General features: G+C 36.6%; 1 protein-coding gene across 3 annotated transcripts in view; it reads right to left on the bottom strand.

Moving 5' to 3' along the window:
- Positions 1-19126, bottom strand: part of ARHGAP15 (Rho GTPase activating protein 15) — a 584181-nt gene that overhangs the window by 167410 nt on the left and 397645 nt on the right. For all 3 annotated transcript variants that reach the window (XM_072960912.1, XM_072960913.1, XM_072960914.1), the window contains exon 11: positions 11767-11844. In XM_072960912.1, the coding sequence (XP_072817013.1) occupies positions 11767-11844 (78 nt within the window). The remainder of the gene's footprint in view (positions 1-11766; positions 11845-19126) is intronic.

Below are 19126 nucleotides of genomic sequence, written 5' to 3'. Positions count from 1 at the left end.
GTAAGAGGTCACATGGAAACTAACCCAGTTTTTCTAACTCTTGAACCTCATTCTTCTCATGACACCTAACTGCCTAAAAGAAATGGTTCAAAAGGCACATGAAAAATGAGACAAATTAGAATATAGCGCTTATGCCATGTAAACCAGTCACTGTTGTTATATCTTGACTGAGCTATTATAACCTCCTAACTCTTGTCCTCTTGTTCTTCCAATAGCAGAAAGAATATTTTTAAAATAAATAAATAATGTCAGATCATTCCCTGATCCCCTCAACCACAGTGACTTTCCACTGAACTTAAAACGAAAGACAAACTTCCTATATCGCTTTGCAAGGTCCTCCCTGGGCTGGCTTTGCCCACCTCTCTGAGTTCTGTGCCCTGATGTCATCCAAGCCCTCATTCCCTGGGACCAGTTTCCCTCTGCCTGCTCTGCTGTCCCCCCACATTTCTGTGTGCCTCTCTCCTCCCTGACAGGTCAGGTCTCTACTCAGATGGCTCCTCCTCAAAGAGATCTTCCCAGATCATTCAACGTGAGGACCATCCCTCTCATCCCCATCAGTCATTCTCTATCTTGGCCCCATCTTGACTCTTGACTTGTAAGCATCTTGCATATTTGATTATTAGCTATCTCTTGACAACAAAGTGAACACTCCCCCAGAGTCTGATTCCCCTAGGTTCTCTCCTCAGTACCCAGAAGAGAGCCTAGCTCATAGTTGGTTTTCAACACATATTTTTGAATGAATAATTGCCGTTTGAAGTTGTTCTAAGGCAAATTAAAACCTTATTTTATTCCTTAAATTATTTTTTTTCCTTTCCTGATTCTTATATACTTTTCAATTTTTAATACCTTTGCGAGGGGGCATGGCAAGACCAGGATAGCCCCTTGCAATTTGAGCCAGAGGTGCTCTTTGGCAGACTGGCATGTGGCTGTCAGAGCCTTGGTGATAATGTCACTGAGAGGAATTACACTGTGGAAATTCACATAAGCAGGTGACAGTCCTGAATGTGCTCTTACCACCCGGGCTGGGAGTCACCCATTGTTGAGGCAGCCTTTCTTGGCCGAATGGGCCAGGCTGTTAGAGTTGGCTCTGGTCCTCCAGCCTGACAGCTGCCTTCTTTTTTCGCCAAGTCTTTCTTATGAGGTCCATGTTGGAAAGTCAGATGGTGAGCTCAGGTGGAGGTGGGACATGAAAGGTGGGGAGAAGTTTGTTTTTCATTGGACCAATTGGACATAGACTCTCAAATTCTGAAGTATTTTTTTTTCCTGTTCCTAAAAGCTAAAGTTACCTTTAGATTAGAACCTATCCATCACTGGTGCTTCAACATTATTCATTAATTTACTTATGGAATTCATTTCTATTCAACAAATACTTATTTGAAGGCTATTATGTGCCAGGTGCAGTAAGAACTGGGGATACTTAGGTGACCAAAACAGGCAAAATCTTGCTTGAATGGAGCTACAGCGTAGAGGAGAAAGGCAGGTGCCGAAGCAACACATAAAGAAGCAAGGCACTTTCAGGTAGTATGTGTTCTGAAGAAAGCAAACAAAATATTGGGATGGAGAGTGACTGGGTGGGTAGGGTGGAGGCAAGTTTCAGACGTGTTAGGCAAGGAAGGCCTTGCTGAGACGATGATTTGAATGTTGAGAAGAGAGTCTCTTGTGGGAGTCTGAAGGAAGCACATTCCAGGTACGCAGGAGCAAAAGTCAAAGCCTGGGAAGGAAATGAGCTTGATGTGTCTGAGGAAGAAAGGAAGCCAGGGCAGTTGGAAAACAATGAGATGAGAGAGGGACATGGTGAGATCAGAGAGGTAGGAATGGAAACGAATCTGTGGGGCCTGCAGACCCTCGTGTTTTCTTACTAATTCACAGTGAACAGACCACCAGTCTTCTTGACTGTTGGACTGGAACAGCCATGGAAATCTAGGCTCTATGTCAATGAGAATGTCATTCGTTGTATTCACTGCTATATTTCCAGCATCCTGCATGTTTCCTGACACAGAGTAAGAACTCTTTATGTGTCTGTCAATGAACTAACGATGTAAAAGCCAAAATCTTATTTATGGCGCTCACATCTCAGTTCCATGTCAGTTCTGATGTGTCAGGACCCTCCGAGAAGGAGAAAGCCGACAGGGATACCTGCCGCTCCGTCTCCAGCGGGCTCGTGAATGTGAGGGCACACGGGACAATGGGTTTTGAAGTCGCATGACTCTAAGTCATTCAGATTTTCATGTGATCACTGTTTTAGCCCCTATCTTTGTAAACTCTGGATGCTTCTCTTCAGGGTATGCATGGGGAACTGAAAAAACTCCTTCCTAAACCTAGACTTGTTACTTTTTCCTTCCAGAAGCAGCTTTGCAGTAACAAGAGTGCTTTTTTTTCCCTATAGCACACTTTTGTTACAAAATGCTTCTGAACTACATGGAACACCTTGAAAAAGAGGTTTTACATAAATATATGCAAGTCACTGAAGCTATAATTATTTTTGAAAACAAAAACAAAAGTATACTTTCAAAATTCAAAACTCAATGCATGGAGTTTTAACAAGAGAAATATAATTAATTTCACTGATATTTATTCAATTTTGATTCTATCTCTACTTAGTCATTTCCAACATTTTGGAGAATCAAGATGGCAAACGAAGTTACACGACTCCTCCGAGTATCATGCCTGACTTGCCCCACTGCTAATTACACACTTTGTCGAGGGACAGTAAATCATCTCTCCTTAAGCTGGGTCTTACTGAGGCAGAGAATGGGAATAACGGATTTTTCACTCTTTATTTATGTCCCATGATTTTTTAATCCAATCTAAAATTAAGTGTTAATTTATAGGGGTCTGGGAGAAAATAAATGCAAAATATAGCTTGAGTCTTCTTTACTGAAACACTCAAGAAATGGCACCTAACACAATGTACCAGTGAAACCATTTGATAGGGAGGTGAATTGCATTAGAAGTTCATCATTTTCTAATTTTGTTGGAACAAATCTTTATTTAAACCATAAGGAATATTGGGCACTTTGCCATATTGGGGATACAAAAATGGATCAAAATTACTACTCTTCATGAAGGCACAAGCAGTTAGGGGTTATTTATTGAAAGAACATTTTTAAATGAGGTTTTCTTTCATAAAAGAGTCCCACAGACTGGACACCAAGAAAGTATAGTATTATAATGAGAAAAAGTGGCTTTTGTTTTCTTTGATGTAAAAAGAAAAAAAGTCTCTCTGCCCCCTCCCCGTGGTAAACTGAATTCAGCAACTAGTGATAAAATGGGTTCACTCTCTGGTTCCAAAACATATTAACTTTGTGGCCTTAGAAAAGTTACTTAATCTTTCCAAATCACAAGTTTCTTGTGTGAATAATAAGAATAATAAGGTTTATCTACCTTGCAAATTTTTATGAGGATTAGCGGTAACTCTTTGCATACCTGCCATGTAGTAGATTCTCAATTAAATGCTAGCCATTATCAACATCGGTATCATTCTGTTACATTTTAAAATACTGTTTACTCTTTAGTTTTGTTAGCAAATCCCTAGGTAAAGCTTCTTTCCTTTTCATTTATTCCAGAATCTACAATACTTGAAAAGGATTGCAGCTATGAAAAATGTCAGTAATTTTAACCATATTGATAATATACATGGCACATTCATGACATTCATTTCTTAGTTATACTCCATATCCTGACTCAGAATTTATAAAAGTTAGTTAACATTAGTACATCAATCAATAATCAAAGAGAAAATCTCTCTTTGCTAGAAAATTGGTTGACAAATAAGGGTTCATAGTCTATTTTTGCTTTCCTCAAACATAAACCTCACGTGACTTATGGTTTGTAGGTCATGTCTCCTCTAAATAGCCAGAATAAAACTAGCTGGATATTGTGCAGGGGTTCCCAAATCTGGCTATGCACTTGACTCGCCTCAAAAGTTTTTCTTTAAAAATGCATACTTATACTTCAGAGTTTTTATGACTGGGCTCCAAAATCTTTATTTTTGAAAAGTTCCACTATTTGATTCTCGTTGCAGACAGACTTTAAAATGATCCCTGATTTTCCCCTCCTCTAGGGAATCGTTAGGAACCATGACTTGTTTATAACCTTCAGAATGCACCAGAGGTGTTGAGATACAACCTTCACGATACTTTACAAAAGATGATAACTTCTGCTTTAGCCACTCTTCCCTCTCTCTTGCTGCTTTGTTGTGAGATGGCCTGTGGGGAGGTCTACAAGGCCTCTGGCCAACAGCCAGTAATGTTGAGGACTTAAGTCCAACTAAATCCTGTCAACAATTGCGGGAGCTTGGAAGCTGACCCACCCTAGCTGAGCCTCCAAATCAGGATCCATCCCTGGCTGACATCTTCACTATAGCTTCTTGGAGGATTCAGCTAATCCATGTCCAGACCTCTGACCCACAAAAACTGGGAGATAATTAATGTGTATTGCCTTAAGCAGCTAAGTTGGTGGTAATATTGTTACGCAGCAGTAGATAACCAATACAATTATACTGAAATATAATCAGGATCAGAAACCAGTGCTCTGAAGCTTGGTGAGAGCAGAAGTAAGCTTGGTGTGTTTTTCCACTAATTTTTAATGACTACACATTAATTCTGATGGTGATGATGATGACTTATGATGATGATGGATTTTTATAAACATCCTTAGAGGTTTCCTTGAAGATTGGCAGTTATACAACTCTGACTGATTTAATTTCTGGACTCAATGGAAAAGCCACAACTAAATTAAGATCTAAAATTTCAGTAGACTTTCCTTCCCTTGTCCAATGAACATGAGGCTATTCTTCTGGGATCTGGAATCTCCCAAAAGTCTGTGGATAAGAAAAGCGAAGTTTCTCTTTTGTGTTCATGAACCCAGAATTCCTACAAATTTGGCTAGGAATGAGACAAATCATTGGAAGCTTTCCTATCTTTGGTTGTTCTTACTAGAAAAAACAATCTTATTATCATCAGAGAAAACTCAATCATGTGGAAGCCAAAAAATATATTTGATTATAAATATTTAGTATCATGTTTTTCTTAAGACAACTAAGTAATGTTGATCTGATTTATGTAACCACTTATCATCTTTGTTAATTCTGATTATTACTTGGCTGATTCAGAATTTTTAAAGTCCTCACATTTTCATTATTATTCTCCTTTTGAAAATGAAGAGTTTGATTCAAAGGGGTTAAAATAGTTTCTATTAGACTAACAAATAGCTCTGAATCAAGATAAGGAGGTAGCTCCTTCCAGGCTTATCCAGTGCTCTCTCCCCACTAGCTCGTTTCAGTCTTTAACTGTTTTACAACAGAGTTAAGTCAGCTTCTTATTGCTTGGTATGTAACAAATTATAAAATAGAGTTCACAATAAATGGATGATATGATTTTGCTTTAAAATAAGTAGTCAGAATGTGTGTACTTTAGAGACTAGAAGTATTCAGAAAGTTGTTATTAGAATATTATATGAAACTAAAAACTATTTAAACATGTATGCACGTGAAGAACTTATTGTTTTGACCTCCATGTTTAGCATTATTTACTAAAGGCAAATACATTTTCTTAAGCAGCTAGAAAGTGATACAAGTTTTGGCATCAGTAGTCTTTGAGCTCCTTGGCTCACTGTAGCTGAAAAATGAGGTCTAAAAGAGTTTCCAAAGCCCTGACCAATATTAGAGTCTGGCCCTTTTATGATCAAGTGATCTTTTCAGCTTTAATGGGAAAAATAAATCATTGTTAAAAGATAATCTCGTCACACGGCAGCCAGAAAGGTGCAATATCAGTGATTTGACTTAACCAAAAAACCGCTCTGTGAAATGGGATAAAGCAAATAACACAGTTTGTTTTGTTGTTGCTGTGGTTGGCGGTGAGAGGGAAGCAGGCTTAAGGAAATACCTCGTTTTAAAAATAATAAGAGGGCAATATAAACTCACTTAATAGAAAAATGAGTGGACTTGATACAAGGGCTATTTTATGAGAACAGAACTAGAAGTTTAGAAATCCTTTTCCAGATCTTTTTCTGTTTCATCCAATTGCTTATTTCATGATGAAACTGCCAATTGTTCACATTCTTTCTCTCTTTCTCCTTCTTTTATTCAATTTTTGATGCTGCAAGTAATATGAAAAGCACAGGGATAACTACTAAAGGTAACGCTTTGCTTTCTTTGCTTTGTGGTACAAATCTATATAAAAGTAGTTTAGATATAGTTGGAACATAAAATTGTTTCTCTAATAGTTTATTTTCAATGGAGCTTATTCTTAGCATGTTCAAAATAAGCAAATCCATCTCTTTAAGCCAATATTTAATTTGGATTATTATGCCAATAAGATCTGGGTGAATAAAGATATGCAAAGTACAAGACTGTAAATTAATGAGAAAAAAATCCTCTTCCATTTAAAAATAACACACACACAATCATATGCACACACACACGTACACACACCCACATACCCAATTAAGATTCCTGGCCATGTAGATTTATGGCATTTATATATTTTGTTCCTCCGGGTGTGAAAAAGTGAAGGAGGGTGTCCCTGAGAATGTTCCTTTAAATTATTTTTCTATATACGGAAAACATGTCTAAAATCCTGGTAAGAAGTAACTTCCTCCAGTTCAGAGAAATGCTTAGAGGGAACGTTTATTATTGTGTACTAAGAAACACCAGTTCGGAAAATTCCCATTCAGTTCTCCCCTCAGTGCTTCATGGCCCTCCCATGGGCTCCTGGGCATGAGAAGCTTCACAGTTAATATTTTCCAAAAAGGATATCAATTTCCCTTGTCCCCTTTTTTAAAAGGTGAAAAAGAACAGCTAACTAATACCAAAGAGAGTCTGAACCAAATTTGGAGTTTGGGCAATAAGCTAGATGGGCTGCCCAGACCACAGTTTTGATGTCAGAAGGAGGGGGGAATTCAGACTGGTTCAACTTTTAAGGCCCACTGTCAAAAGTGCTCAAGACAGTTACGCAGCTTCCTCAGTGCTAAAGTCTGCCCTTTGTAAAAGTACCCCCACGCAAGAAAACCGTCGGGTCACAGATCATTCCAGAGAATCAACACAGTGTCACAGGCTGATGACAAGTTGACATCTAAAGTTATAGATCAGTTTTCTTTGGGGGACGCCCTCACAGAATGGAAGATTGGCATCAGCAAAATGTCACTGAAGGCTGTCACCAAATACAACAAACAAGGCAAAGCACTGCTCACTAATGCATCAACAGCCCAGTAAGGCTAGAATTCTTGATGCCTTTCCTGCAGGTTGCAACAGAATATTGTGCTGAAGTAGCTCCTTGGTCCGAACATAGATACATAAAGCCCTGTGGAGAATGGCAGTGCCGGCTTCTTCCTAACTAAGGTGTTGGGTGTTTTCCCAGGCATTTTTCTTTCCTGAAAAGTTTTAGCCAAACTCCTGTGACAGTATTTGTCACTCACAAAAACCAGAAAACAGAAAGTCACGAATGAGCTCATAAAACACGAAAAGACTGCTCTCCACTTTTGTAAGGCGGGAATCAACAATTAACGCGTGGGAAATGCCACATCATGGCAGCAGTCTGCAGCAGAGGCTCTGAGACAAGAGACCTGGGATCCAGTCCTAGCTCCCTCACCTACTGCTTTATAACCTTGGGACATTATTTAATGTTTCTGAGCCTCAGGTTCCTCAGCTTTAAAATGGGAACAATAATAGCACACATTCTATGGACTGATAGAAATGACTAAGTTAAATGATATAAGTTAGGCACTTAATACAGTGCCTGGCACATAATAAATTATGAAAATATGTTAGTTGCTTTTTTAATAATAATTACTATTATCATCAACATTACTAGTTGTAATTAGGAAATGCTTTCAAAAGTGATCACTTTGAATTTAACTTGTATGCCATCTGATCTGGAAGTATAATAAGGGTATCCAATTTCTACTGATTTAGTGAGTCAAACAGAAAACCAAAACAAATTGAATCATTCAACTGGTGTATTTAGAATTGCTGATGATTATAGCATTCAAGAAAGTTAGTGAAATACATAAATTGCAATTAAACTGTTCTTGAAAATCCCCAAAATCAGTTTTCATTTGTCTAGTCTAATAGTGGGTAGGGCTTGTTCATTTTTAAAATGTACATTCAGAACCTTCTAAAAAGGAAACATTGTGAAATGTGAATATGGAGGAGATAAAAGGTGTTACTACAAAGAGGGTATGCCCAAATCATCTCTGCTTCATCTTCGAATACAAAAAAAAAAAAAAAAAAGAATATATTGCATTCACATACCTCTATGTTTTTCATGGAATTACCACTCTACTGCTACTTTATTTCATTGCGTACATACACACACACACACACACACACACACACAGAGGGGAGGCCACAGTGTGCACATTCAACCTCTTTGCATCCAGCACTAACTCTCTTCTAGGGCAGCTCTGCTCCACATGTGGAAGCAGGGGAAGGTATGGTGTTAGTACCAAGGTATGAGTTCATTCCTGAAATTTCATTCACAGGATAATCTGATTAGTAAAATTTGAGAGAGGCTGCTATATGCATATCTTTTATCATCTAATTCAAAAAACTCCACAACATAGCTTGGCCAAAATCACCAGTATCAAAGGTCCTAATATAGCATAATTTGTGTTGAATGTGTTGCATTCTGACAGTGCTATAAACCAGGGAGACAGTTTACTGACAATTCTGTGCTACCAGATACCAACCCAGGCCTCTGTCCAGCTTTACATTGTCAACTCTTAGGGAAACATGAGCAGTTACACAGTCCCAGAGGACGCTGAAGTTTGGATTGCAAAAGATGAGATGGACAGATTTCATATTTTCATTGCAGATTTCTTTTTTGCCTTTTCAAACTGCTGAGCATAATTTTTTTAAAGGCAGGAAATGCAACTAGTATTTGTTTCTAGCATGGCTTCTGTTTTGAGATTTCTTCTTTGTAGAAGAAATGTGTTGCCCAGCTGTCTAGAATCCAAATCAGGATATGGTTTCAGTATGAAATATATTGCAAGAATGATTTTAGCTGGTTACAGACAGGAATAGTCATAAAGAGTTGGGGCTATTCTATCTTTTAACCACAGAGAGGGTACTCTGGTTCAGTCCAGTGGGGCCAATGTGAAGTCATGAGGTAAAGTCCAGTTCTGTTTTTTTTTGTCCAGAAAGGAGAGTAACTGTGAAAGAGTTTCATATTAGTGAGCTAACAGAGTAAACAGATTATCGGTTACAGAGATTCTTAGAAATACGAATCATGTGGCCATGGCATAAAGTACTGCAGTTAAGACGTAAAAGGATAGTTCAGCCCAAAGTGAACTGCTGGAGGGGTCAGTGATTCTCAGTATCGATACTTCTCCCCTTTGCAACACACACGCACGCACGCACGCACACACACACACACACACACACACACGCACACAGACAGATACACACCACTCAACAAACATTAATTAAGAGCTCCCTGTATGGAAGTTCTAGGGCTACATACAACTGGTTAGTGAGGGGAGATGCAACGATGATTTAAGTTCTACCTTTTTAGGTGTATGAAGATTTGTGGAGGAAACAGATATTTCAACTAATGTCCTCTTTTTTTATTCCAAGACTTTCACATTTTAATGTTTCTGAAATATAATCACTGAGTAGATTTGGCAAAATTCTCTCTAAAAGATGGCTTTAAATCTCAGGGTCTTATAATAGCTGGACTTTTAGAAGTTAGATATGCCTGTATTAATAGTGTATTTAACTACCCAGCACAATGGGCACACAGAGGAAGAATCTGACTGAAGGAACGTTGCAGGCTTCCTGTAGAAAATTACTTTTAATCCGGGCCTTTAGTATAAGGACAAATCTGACCAGGCAGGAAACTTGTGTATGTGGCATGGGAAGGAAAAGATAGGAGGGTATTGAAAATAGATGGATGAGAGTATGCAAAGGCATTAAGAAATACAACAGAATGCAAATATGGAAGCGCAGTTAGGAATGCATTCTGAAATAAATTCAGAGGACCTGCAACTGGCTAGAATTTAATTGGAAAGCCAGATTATGAAGACTTTGTGTAAATTCTCCTGAAGGCAAGAAGACATTACTGACTGTTTTTAAATGAAAGGGAATCTTACATGTATTAAACGACTAACATGAATCTGTTGTATTACTAAAGGATTACCACATACTATCTCATTTTATTCTCACAAATGTTTCCAAGATATTTCCTTCCAGTTTTTACCGATAAGAAACCGAGTACAGGGAGGTATATAAACCAAGAATATAAAATGCCAAGGGCACAAGGAAGGAGTGCCTGGATTTTATGCCACATATCTAATTCTAAACCTATAAGCTATCTGCAACACTATCTAAAGATGTTTTAGCCTTCCTTTTTTTTCCTTCAATATTTCCTAATTTTTTTAAATTCCATGCCTTTCTAAAGGAAGTTTTAGGTTTACAGAAAAACTGAACAGAAAGTACAGAGTTCCCAGATACTGGCCTTAACCCTGTCCATCCCCCTACAATTTCCCGTTAGTAGCAGCTTGCATTAGTGTGGTACGTTCATTACAATTGGTGAGCCAGTATTTGTGCATTATTGTTAACTAAATTCCATAGTTTATATTACAATTCACTCTTAGTGTTGTATATTATGTAGATTTTGACAAATGTATGATATGTGTCCACTATTACAATATCAAACAGAGTAGTTTCATGGCCCTAAAAATCCCCTGTGCTCACTTATTCATCCTTCTCTCCCCTCTGATCTTTTACTGTCTCCATAGTTTTACCTTCTCCAGAATGCTCTGTAGTTGAGACAATACAGTATGTAGCCCTTTCAGAGTGGCTTCTTTCACTTAGCAATATGCATTTAAGTTTCCTCCAAGTCTTTTTTTGATATGATAGCTCATTTCTTTTTATTACTGAATAAGATTCCATTATATGGATGTATCATGGTTCGTTTTTCCATTCACCAATTGAAGGACGTCTTGGTTGCTTTCAAATTTTACCAATTATGAATAAAGCTGCTGGAAATATCTGTGTGCCATTTTTTTGTAGAGACATAAGTTTTGAACTCACTTGGATAAATGCCAAGGAGCATAATTGCTGGATAATATGGTAAGAATGCTTATTTTCATAAGAAACTGCCAGGCTATTTTCCGAATTAGCCGTACTATCTTCCATTTCTACCAGCATGAATGAGAGTTCCTGTTGCTCCACATCTTTGCCAGCATTTGGTGGTGTCAGTGTTTTAAATTTTAGCATTAAAATGCTGGTATTTAGTGCTTAAAATTTTTAGAAATTTTAAATTTTCCAATAGGCTTATAGTAGTATTTCATTGTTATTTTAGTTTGCAATTCTTTGATGATATGTGTATTTCCTAATTTTTAATTCTTTTATTTACCTGTTATATGGTTTTCTAACATCTGTGATTTTGATTACTACATTTTCCACCACTCATTTATCAACATTTATTAAGTGTGTATTAATATGCCAGGTACATTTTTCAAAGTTAGGTTACACTTTTCTTTTACTCTTTTATTATTATCTTCTTCACTTTAATTTGCCACATTTCCCACTTGTTCTTTATTTCACACAAACTAATAGTTGGTCCCTCTCTTTGTTCTATTCATCTCCAAGTAAACTGTCTATCTTTCACTTCTCTAGAGATAATTGTTTAATTTCTTCAACTTTCTCTTTCTCCCTTCAAAGCTTTTATCATTATTTATTCATAATACATACAGCAGAGAGTCTGAAATATTATTAGAGAAGAAACTGCTTGTAAAAAGTTCTGAAGTGAAGAAATCACTTACCTTGGTTGACAATAAATCTTAACTTCTGTATTGTTGCCAGATTGCCACTGACTCGGTATATTCCATCAACATCTAGACCTGAAAACAAACAGGCATGTCTTATATTCACTCATACAAGAATTGAAATGGTAGAAGAAAAACAAACTAATAATTATGGGAAAGAAGGAAGCAGTAAATCACCACCATCTCTTCCTCACAGAGAAAACAAATTTCTATGTCCTAAACCAGGCAATCATCAATATTTTAATCCAAATAAACTAATCATGAAGTTCAGTGACAGCTAATCATTAACAGATCTGAGTGTAGTTGAACCATAAAAGAGCAGTAGGTAGCACAGGATTTCACAGTATAGTTAAGACTTATTCCCAAGGAAAAGACAAGAATGAAGCTGGGGTGGGGTGGGGGGCGACCTTCATGTATATGCGAATCATTGCCCCCTTTTGGAACGTCAAAGTAACCCAAGGTACTTGTGAAGTCTCCCTTCCTTCCTTCCTTCCTTCCTTCCTTCCTTCTTCTCTCTCCTTTACTCTCTTCCTCTCTCTTCTCTTCTACCCTCTCCATCCCCCTCTTTACTCTTATTCTGCTCCATTCTATCTTATTCTATTCCTAGGGATTCCATTCCATTTCCATTGTTTCACTCTCATTTTCCTGTAATCAAGAAACTGTAGCATAACATGTATTGTTCTGATTATATGACTACAGAAAGAAAATACTACTTCAGACGAAGAACTAGTTTGATAACCCATAGTGTACTGCAGGTAATGGGGTGCTTCATTGTGGAGGACAAAACAGAAAGAAACCCTTAACAAGATGGTGACATTAGTTTCAGATTATTTTAAAACTAGTCATCTGTAATTCAAAATAACTTATCCTGGCAGTGGGTTTGGATAATCAACCACTTGTTTTCCATATTTTTATTTATAGCATGTGGTTATTTCCATGACCCAGCTATCAAAAAGATGAAGAAACAGGAAAGTGAAAAGAGAAACACTTAAAACACTATTATTGTCAATAAGAAATGTTGATAACATAATTTTAATGTTGGGATTGCATATTCCTCGATATGTCTAGGCCCTCAGAGAGGCCTAGTACCAGCTAATGTAGAGGTCAGTATCTCAGCAGTTTCTCTAGGGAGGTGGTGTAGCACCAGGGTTAAACATTGAAATTCACAATAGTAAGTATTAAGTCAATTGGTAGAAATTATCGTCATTGCATAACAGGATAAAGTCCTTGTAAACCCTTCACTGACATGAAATAAGCTCCTTTACCATCTCAGTTTTTACATACTTTACAGTAGGAACATTTCTGCTGTTGCACAAAATATATTATCAGTAGGTTAGGGCAGAGTAACATAATGTGTAATACTAATATTAGTGGCATACTTGAAAGCTATCATTCAGTAATTTTTAAGACATTTTTTTTTAGAGCAGTTTGAAGTTCACATCAAAACTGAAGGAAAGGTACAAAGATTTCCCATATACCTGTTACTCCTATACATACATAGCCTTCCCCCATGGTCAACACATCCCCCACCAGAGTGGTACATTTGTTAAAAGTGATGAAACTACACTGACACATCCATAGTCCATCATATATACATTAGGGTTCTGTTTTGCTGTTGTATATTCTGTGGGTTTGGACAAATATAATGACATGTATCCATAATTATAGTATCATATACAGTATTTTCACTGTCTTAAAAACCCTCTATGCCCCATCTATCCCTCCTCACTATGGTGTTTACTCTTCCACATAATAAGTTGTACATAATGTCAATAAAATGGAATCGCCATTAACAAATGTATTAATTGGTGTGAGTTTTGTAGTTCTAGAATCACCTCTGTCCCTTCCTGAGAGCTATGAATCTATGAACTTGTGACAAATTGAGGTGAGGTTGGACACCTACTACTATGTGGTGACATAACTATAAATTTATACATTTATACATTTATAAAAATCAAATGCATTCTTTTTTCCTGATGCACAAATTAACTCCATTAATCAAAGGCACTCCAGTTTGTTTTTAAGTACAATATGCATTTGACAACTTAAATATGACAGTCCTCTTAATTAAAACTTTCCTAACATTTGGTTTTTAGTTTCAGTATTGGACCATGTTGGTTTTCAATTTATGCACATGTGCTCAGAACTTTATAATTTATCAACAATTTTCTTTTTTGCTTTGTCATTAGATAGTGTTTGGTACTTGGCTTTAACTATATAATTTTAAATAGGGTTATAGATTTTTGAAATATTAAAATTTACTCATCCACGTAAGTGTGTCCCTTTCAAGGTTTTCCCTCTTGGGGGTATGTGTAATTTTTCTGAACGTGTCACCATTAGGGAGAATAGTTTGAAATTCTTTTCTAAAATGATCATCAGTGGCTCCATATTGTCTATAGAAAAATGTTTACTGATGACAAATTTGGGGTCTTTGGTGATAGTTTTTGCTTTAGAAATAGTCAAAGGTCATTCAGAACCACGAATATTGAATAATGTCATCTTGTTTGCCATCACAAAGTTCCACCAAATGAAAGTGGTCTTGATTTTTTTCTGTGAGTTTTCAGTTGCTCTGAAGGGAGTTGAGAAAAAGAATATCTTGGAAAACAGAAACATTGATGGAACACACAGGTCTACATTCCCCAAATGAGAAATCTTAATATATGTTTTTTTAAAAAAATCAGTCAAATTAGCCCTGTTTAAAACAATGATTAAAGATGAAATGTCGATTAACAACTACTACAATAAAAAGTGACAAGACTTACCATGTATTTTTTAAATTAATTTTTGTTTTGCTAATTAGTTGGATCTTTATCAAAGGTCAACAGTAAACAAAATTATTTGAATTCCAACAACACTGCATTGCAATAAAGGACCTTACTTAAGCCTCATTTGAATAAGCATACCTCGTTCGATGTATAAAATCAAGTGCATTTCTATTTTGAAGCAGAATTCTTTCTTTTCTAGTATTATTTTTTATGTTATTGAAATGCATATGTTGTCTAGAGTTGTAAGCTGAATTTCCATTACTGAAATTCCCCAGTATCTAAAGACTTTTTTCTCTTCTAGAAATTTAAAGTTACAACATAGGAAGTACCCCTTTGATCTTTTATAAATTTCAGTAGAATTTTTTTTAAGTTCAGTAATCAAAAACATTTGAAAGAGCAGTATGGGTTGGATATATTACGTATGAGAAATTGGAAAGCACTATACTGTTCAAACAAAGCAGACTCATCCTAAATTAATAATGCAATTTTCTTTTGGAATAAAAGGAGGGCAGGCTGGGGATGGAGACAGGGAGGGTAACTCAGACCAGTGCGACCACTGTGGTTGTAGAACTAAGTCACAGTAGAGAAATTGCTTTGTGGCTTAAGATGGAAACCAGAAAGTAAGAAGGAGTAAAGCAAAATGCATTAGATGCAATTTGAATTTAACTTGACACAACTTCCAAGCCCTTTAGATTCAGAGATATCAGCACCATATATCTTGCAAAAGATAACAATTTCTGACGTTAGTGGCTCCTGCTTTGAATGGCTCATGGTCCCCTGCTCTCATACTTTTTAAATTACATAAGTAGAGTGAAAATGACAAAGTACATATCAAAAAGGAGGGTATTACATTTTGCAAAATAATCTGGAACATATCAATGAATTTCAGCAGTTATAAATTTTATAGGTACAGTCTTGAAGTTAATCAGCTTTCCCCTAAATGGCTCACAGAATGGCAAACCCTAAGTCCTGGGAACTGAACCTGAATCACAGTGATTCACGTGCATCCTCTTTTTGCTCCCAGAACTTTGAAAGTTATGCCAAACCAAACCAATGTAAATTGGTGGATTTGGACATCCTTTTCATGGCCACATTATCCTTGCTGGATTGGAAACTACTTATTTTGGAAATATAATTAGACCTCTTATGATTTTTAAATGAGCAATGTCTTCAAGGTACCCATGTTGTGCTTGGTGAAGTTTGGAGAAAATCACTTTGAGAGGTACTTCTTTCAAGAAAATACCATGACTGTAAAAGTTGACAGGAATTTTGCCTTTTATGCTAAAAATACTTTGGGAACACAACGAAACTAAAACATTTTACATTAATTTTGATCAGGACAGCATTTATGTGAGGTTAATGAAAAATTCTCTGAAGAAATACACATTCACTGAAATGTTGTTTATTTGCCCCTCATCAGCTGACCTTCTTGAGTTTCAAAATAGTGTTTACTGTTGACAGAAATCACCGGGTATTGCTGTAAGGGATTTTCAAAAGTCTTCCCTCCTATTTTTTTTCATGAAGAAGCTTAGACTAGGATAGACACACAATTAGGAGTTATTAGACCAAATGGTGGTCTAAACCCAGTGGAAAGAATGCAGCTGTTATGAGTAATTCCCACCATAAATCTTAAGACACTTTCCAAAAAGAAAGTCTAAGAGACCAGCACTATTTCCAGAGTTGACTGGCTTATCTGCCAAAATATAGGCATTTTTTAACAATGCAGATGAGCCTGTTAAAAAATAGTTGCAAACTGTGAACTAGGTAACATTCTTGGTAGCTCGAATGATGGACAACCCAGGAAGATGTAGAGTTTGAGCCTGGCTGAGAGGTGTGCCCAAAAAGCCTGCTTGTTTTCCTTCAATGTAACAAAATGCATCTGAACCTCTGGAGTCTGAAATGTGGGCTGGGAATTTTTTGCACAGTCTCTCTCCTGAGATTTATGGTGCTTCCTAATTCCTAGGAGGCCAGAGCTACCACAAGAAGAGTCATTCTCGCAATACTTTGGTTTTTTGGCTTCTCCCTCTGGCAAGAACAGTTGTGCGCAGGAACACCCAGACTGCTCCCAAAAAGTGCTGTTCATTTCTTTCTCCTTCTTTCTGAAGGTCCAGCTTGATTTCAGAGCTGAACATGAGGAGAGGTTCTGTATCATTTTGAGGGCACACATTTTCTCCACCATTACATGAGAGTGTTTCCAGCTTTATATTTCTACTTTACCTGATCTCAGTAACTGAGAGTATAACTGTAAACTCTTTCTAAATTTAATTTCTACATTGGCTCAATGGCTGGCATTTATCCAGGATCTCTTGTTGGCTTTATTTAATTATTACTATTTTCTTGTCAGATATCCATCCTTCAAGAATGACTACCTTAGTAGCTGACACAATTCTGATTGTCAAACAAGAATGATTTTATTCTATGTGAAAACCTTATGACTTTATAATAACCATTTTTAAAAGAGTTTGTTTGTTTGTTTGTTTGTTTGTTTTACTATAGAGGCAATATACTTCCCTGGTAAAAATTAAAATTAAACCACATAGGAATATACAAAGGAAACTAGCTATCTCATCCAGCCTTTCAAAGACAGTCATTGTTAACAGTTCTGCTTTAGTACTTTTTGTGGTTACTCATTTTACGTTAATGTATCACATTTCTGTTTATTAATCTGTTAACTTTAAATGATATATTTCACTGCCTATCAGAAAAGATAAAGAGTTTATAGTTTTTACCACTTACCTATGTACCCTCTTTCTCTTTGTTATTATTAGTTACTTTTGTCTATCATAACATATCAAATTACCTCTGTGTATAAAAAAATAAGGAATTTGGTGCATTTATTTTTCTTCCCTTTCTCGTCTCCCTCATAACTTCCAGTCATACTCTTTATGTTATTGCTTATGTTCTCAAAGTTTAGAACATTTTATTTTATTCCTTATAAATATTTTGTGTCTTATCTATGGGTTAATGTTAGTGACTATTAAAAAAAAAAAGAGAGTGATTGGGTTCAACAGTAAAATTTTGTTTCACGGAGATCTCCCCCAAATCAAGGTCTAACGTAACTTCTTCCCTTCTAGGTCCCTTCATTTCCCCAGATGAACCACTGCCCAGTAGAACTTTCTGTGATAGTGAAAATGTTCCATTTGATCTGTGCAGACCAGGAGGCACTGGCCACATACGGCTGGCTGCTGAACACTTGAAATGTGGTTAATGCAAATTAACAACTGAATTATTTTATCCTATTTTAAATAACTCAACCACATGCAGCTTGTGACCACTTTATTGGATGGTGCAGCTCTCAGTCAGAGTCAACTACTGCTCCTCTCTTGTATTCTACTATTCTACTTTCTTGGATTTATTTTTTTAAGGGTCCTTTTTTTCATAAAAGTATGTAGTTGGTAACTTTTTTATTTCTGCTATCTCAACGACTGTTTTGTTTTGCTTAATATTTAATTGTTGATTATGTATTTGAGTTTTATAATTTTTTTAACTTTTGTGACTTTGAAAAAAATGTTCTGTTATCTTCTAGCATCTCTGCTGTTAAGTCTGGTATCAGGTTGATTCTTGATGCTTTGTAAGTAACTTACTGTTTCTTTCAGGATTTTTAAAAAAAGATTTTCTCTTTAAACTTGTAGAAGTAAAATTGCACTCAGATGTATCTACATCTAGGCCCTTGCAATCAGAAACATTTTCTTATATTATTTGCTTGATAAATCCTTGTCTCCATTGTCTCTTTTCTCTCCATCTAAAACTTCTTTAAGATGGATATTTGAATATCAGATTATTCTTAAGATGAAAGACCAAATTAACTAGAATGAATGATGGTCATCGGTATTTGTATATGTGTACATATCTTTTTACCCCCAACTGGCTTCTGTCTTAAATGGTCAGGCTGAGTGAGGGGCTCCTGTAGGGTGAACAGGTGGTGAGTAGCTAGTAGGCTAGAGGTTCTGCAGTTACCAAGTAAGAAGCACGTTTTGGGGGGTAGATATGGAATTTTATCTCTTTTGCTTCTGGGCAAAGCTCTCTAATTCTGTGTCTGCTGTAAAGTACCTGAGATGCCTCATTCTCCACTGCCTTCCTTCTCAGATGCAAGCATCCTCTCATTTGCCCTTTTAGAAACTGTTTTCAGGCTTAAGCAGCTGCTGAGCATACTTCCTTGGTGAAAGGTAAGTGGAGAGGAACCCAGCTTTCCCACGTGTTAGAGACAATATTCGGTACAGTATTTTATTAATTGCCCTCTTGCCATTTTTTTTTCTTTTTATTTGGTAACTCCAATTTAGATATTCTCTAAGACATCCGTGGAAGTGAACTGTGCCTAATTATGGTGTCTGAGAATGGCATTTCTTTCGCTCTAATATCTTCACTTGTTTGATCCCATCTGCTTCCTGTAGTCCTGGAATTTCTATTTCTGGTCTGCTGATGGCACCTTTTGTGTTTTCAGCACCACTATATATATTTTTCTTTTCCAACATATCTTTTCTGTTATTTTTTTTTTTTTCAGGAAGGAGATTCAGACATTTTCAATTTGCCAACTTGAATGGGGGGCCTGGGTTGTTTTTCACAAAGATAGACTTTTTAATGCTGAAAACAAA

This window comes from Vicugna pacos, chromosome 5, assembly GCF_048564905.1.
Source record: "Vicugna pacos chromosome 5, VicPac4, whole genome shotgun sequence".
Taxonomy (NCBI): Eukaryota; Metazoa; Chordata; class Mammalia; order Artiodactyla; family Camelidae; genus Vicugna; species Vicugna pacos.
Note: the sequence above shows the minus strand (reverse complement) of the source record. Positions and strands in the feature narration are given on the sequence as shown.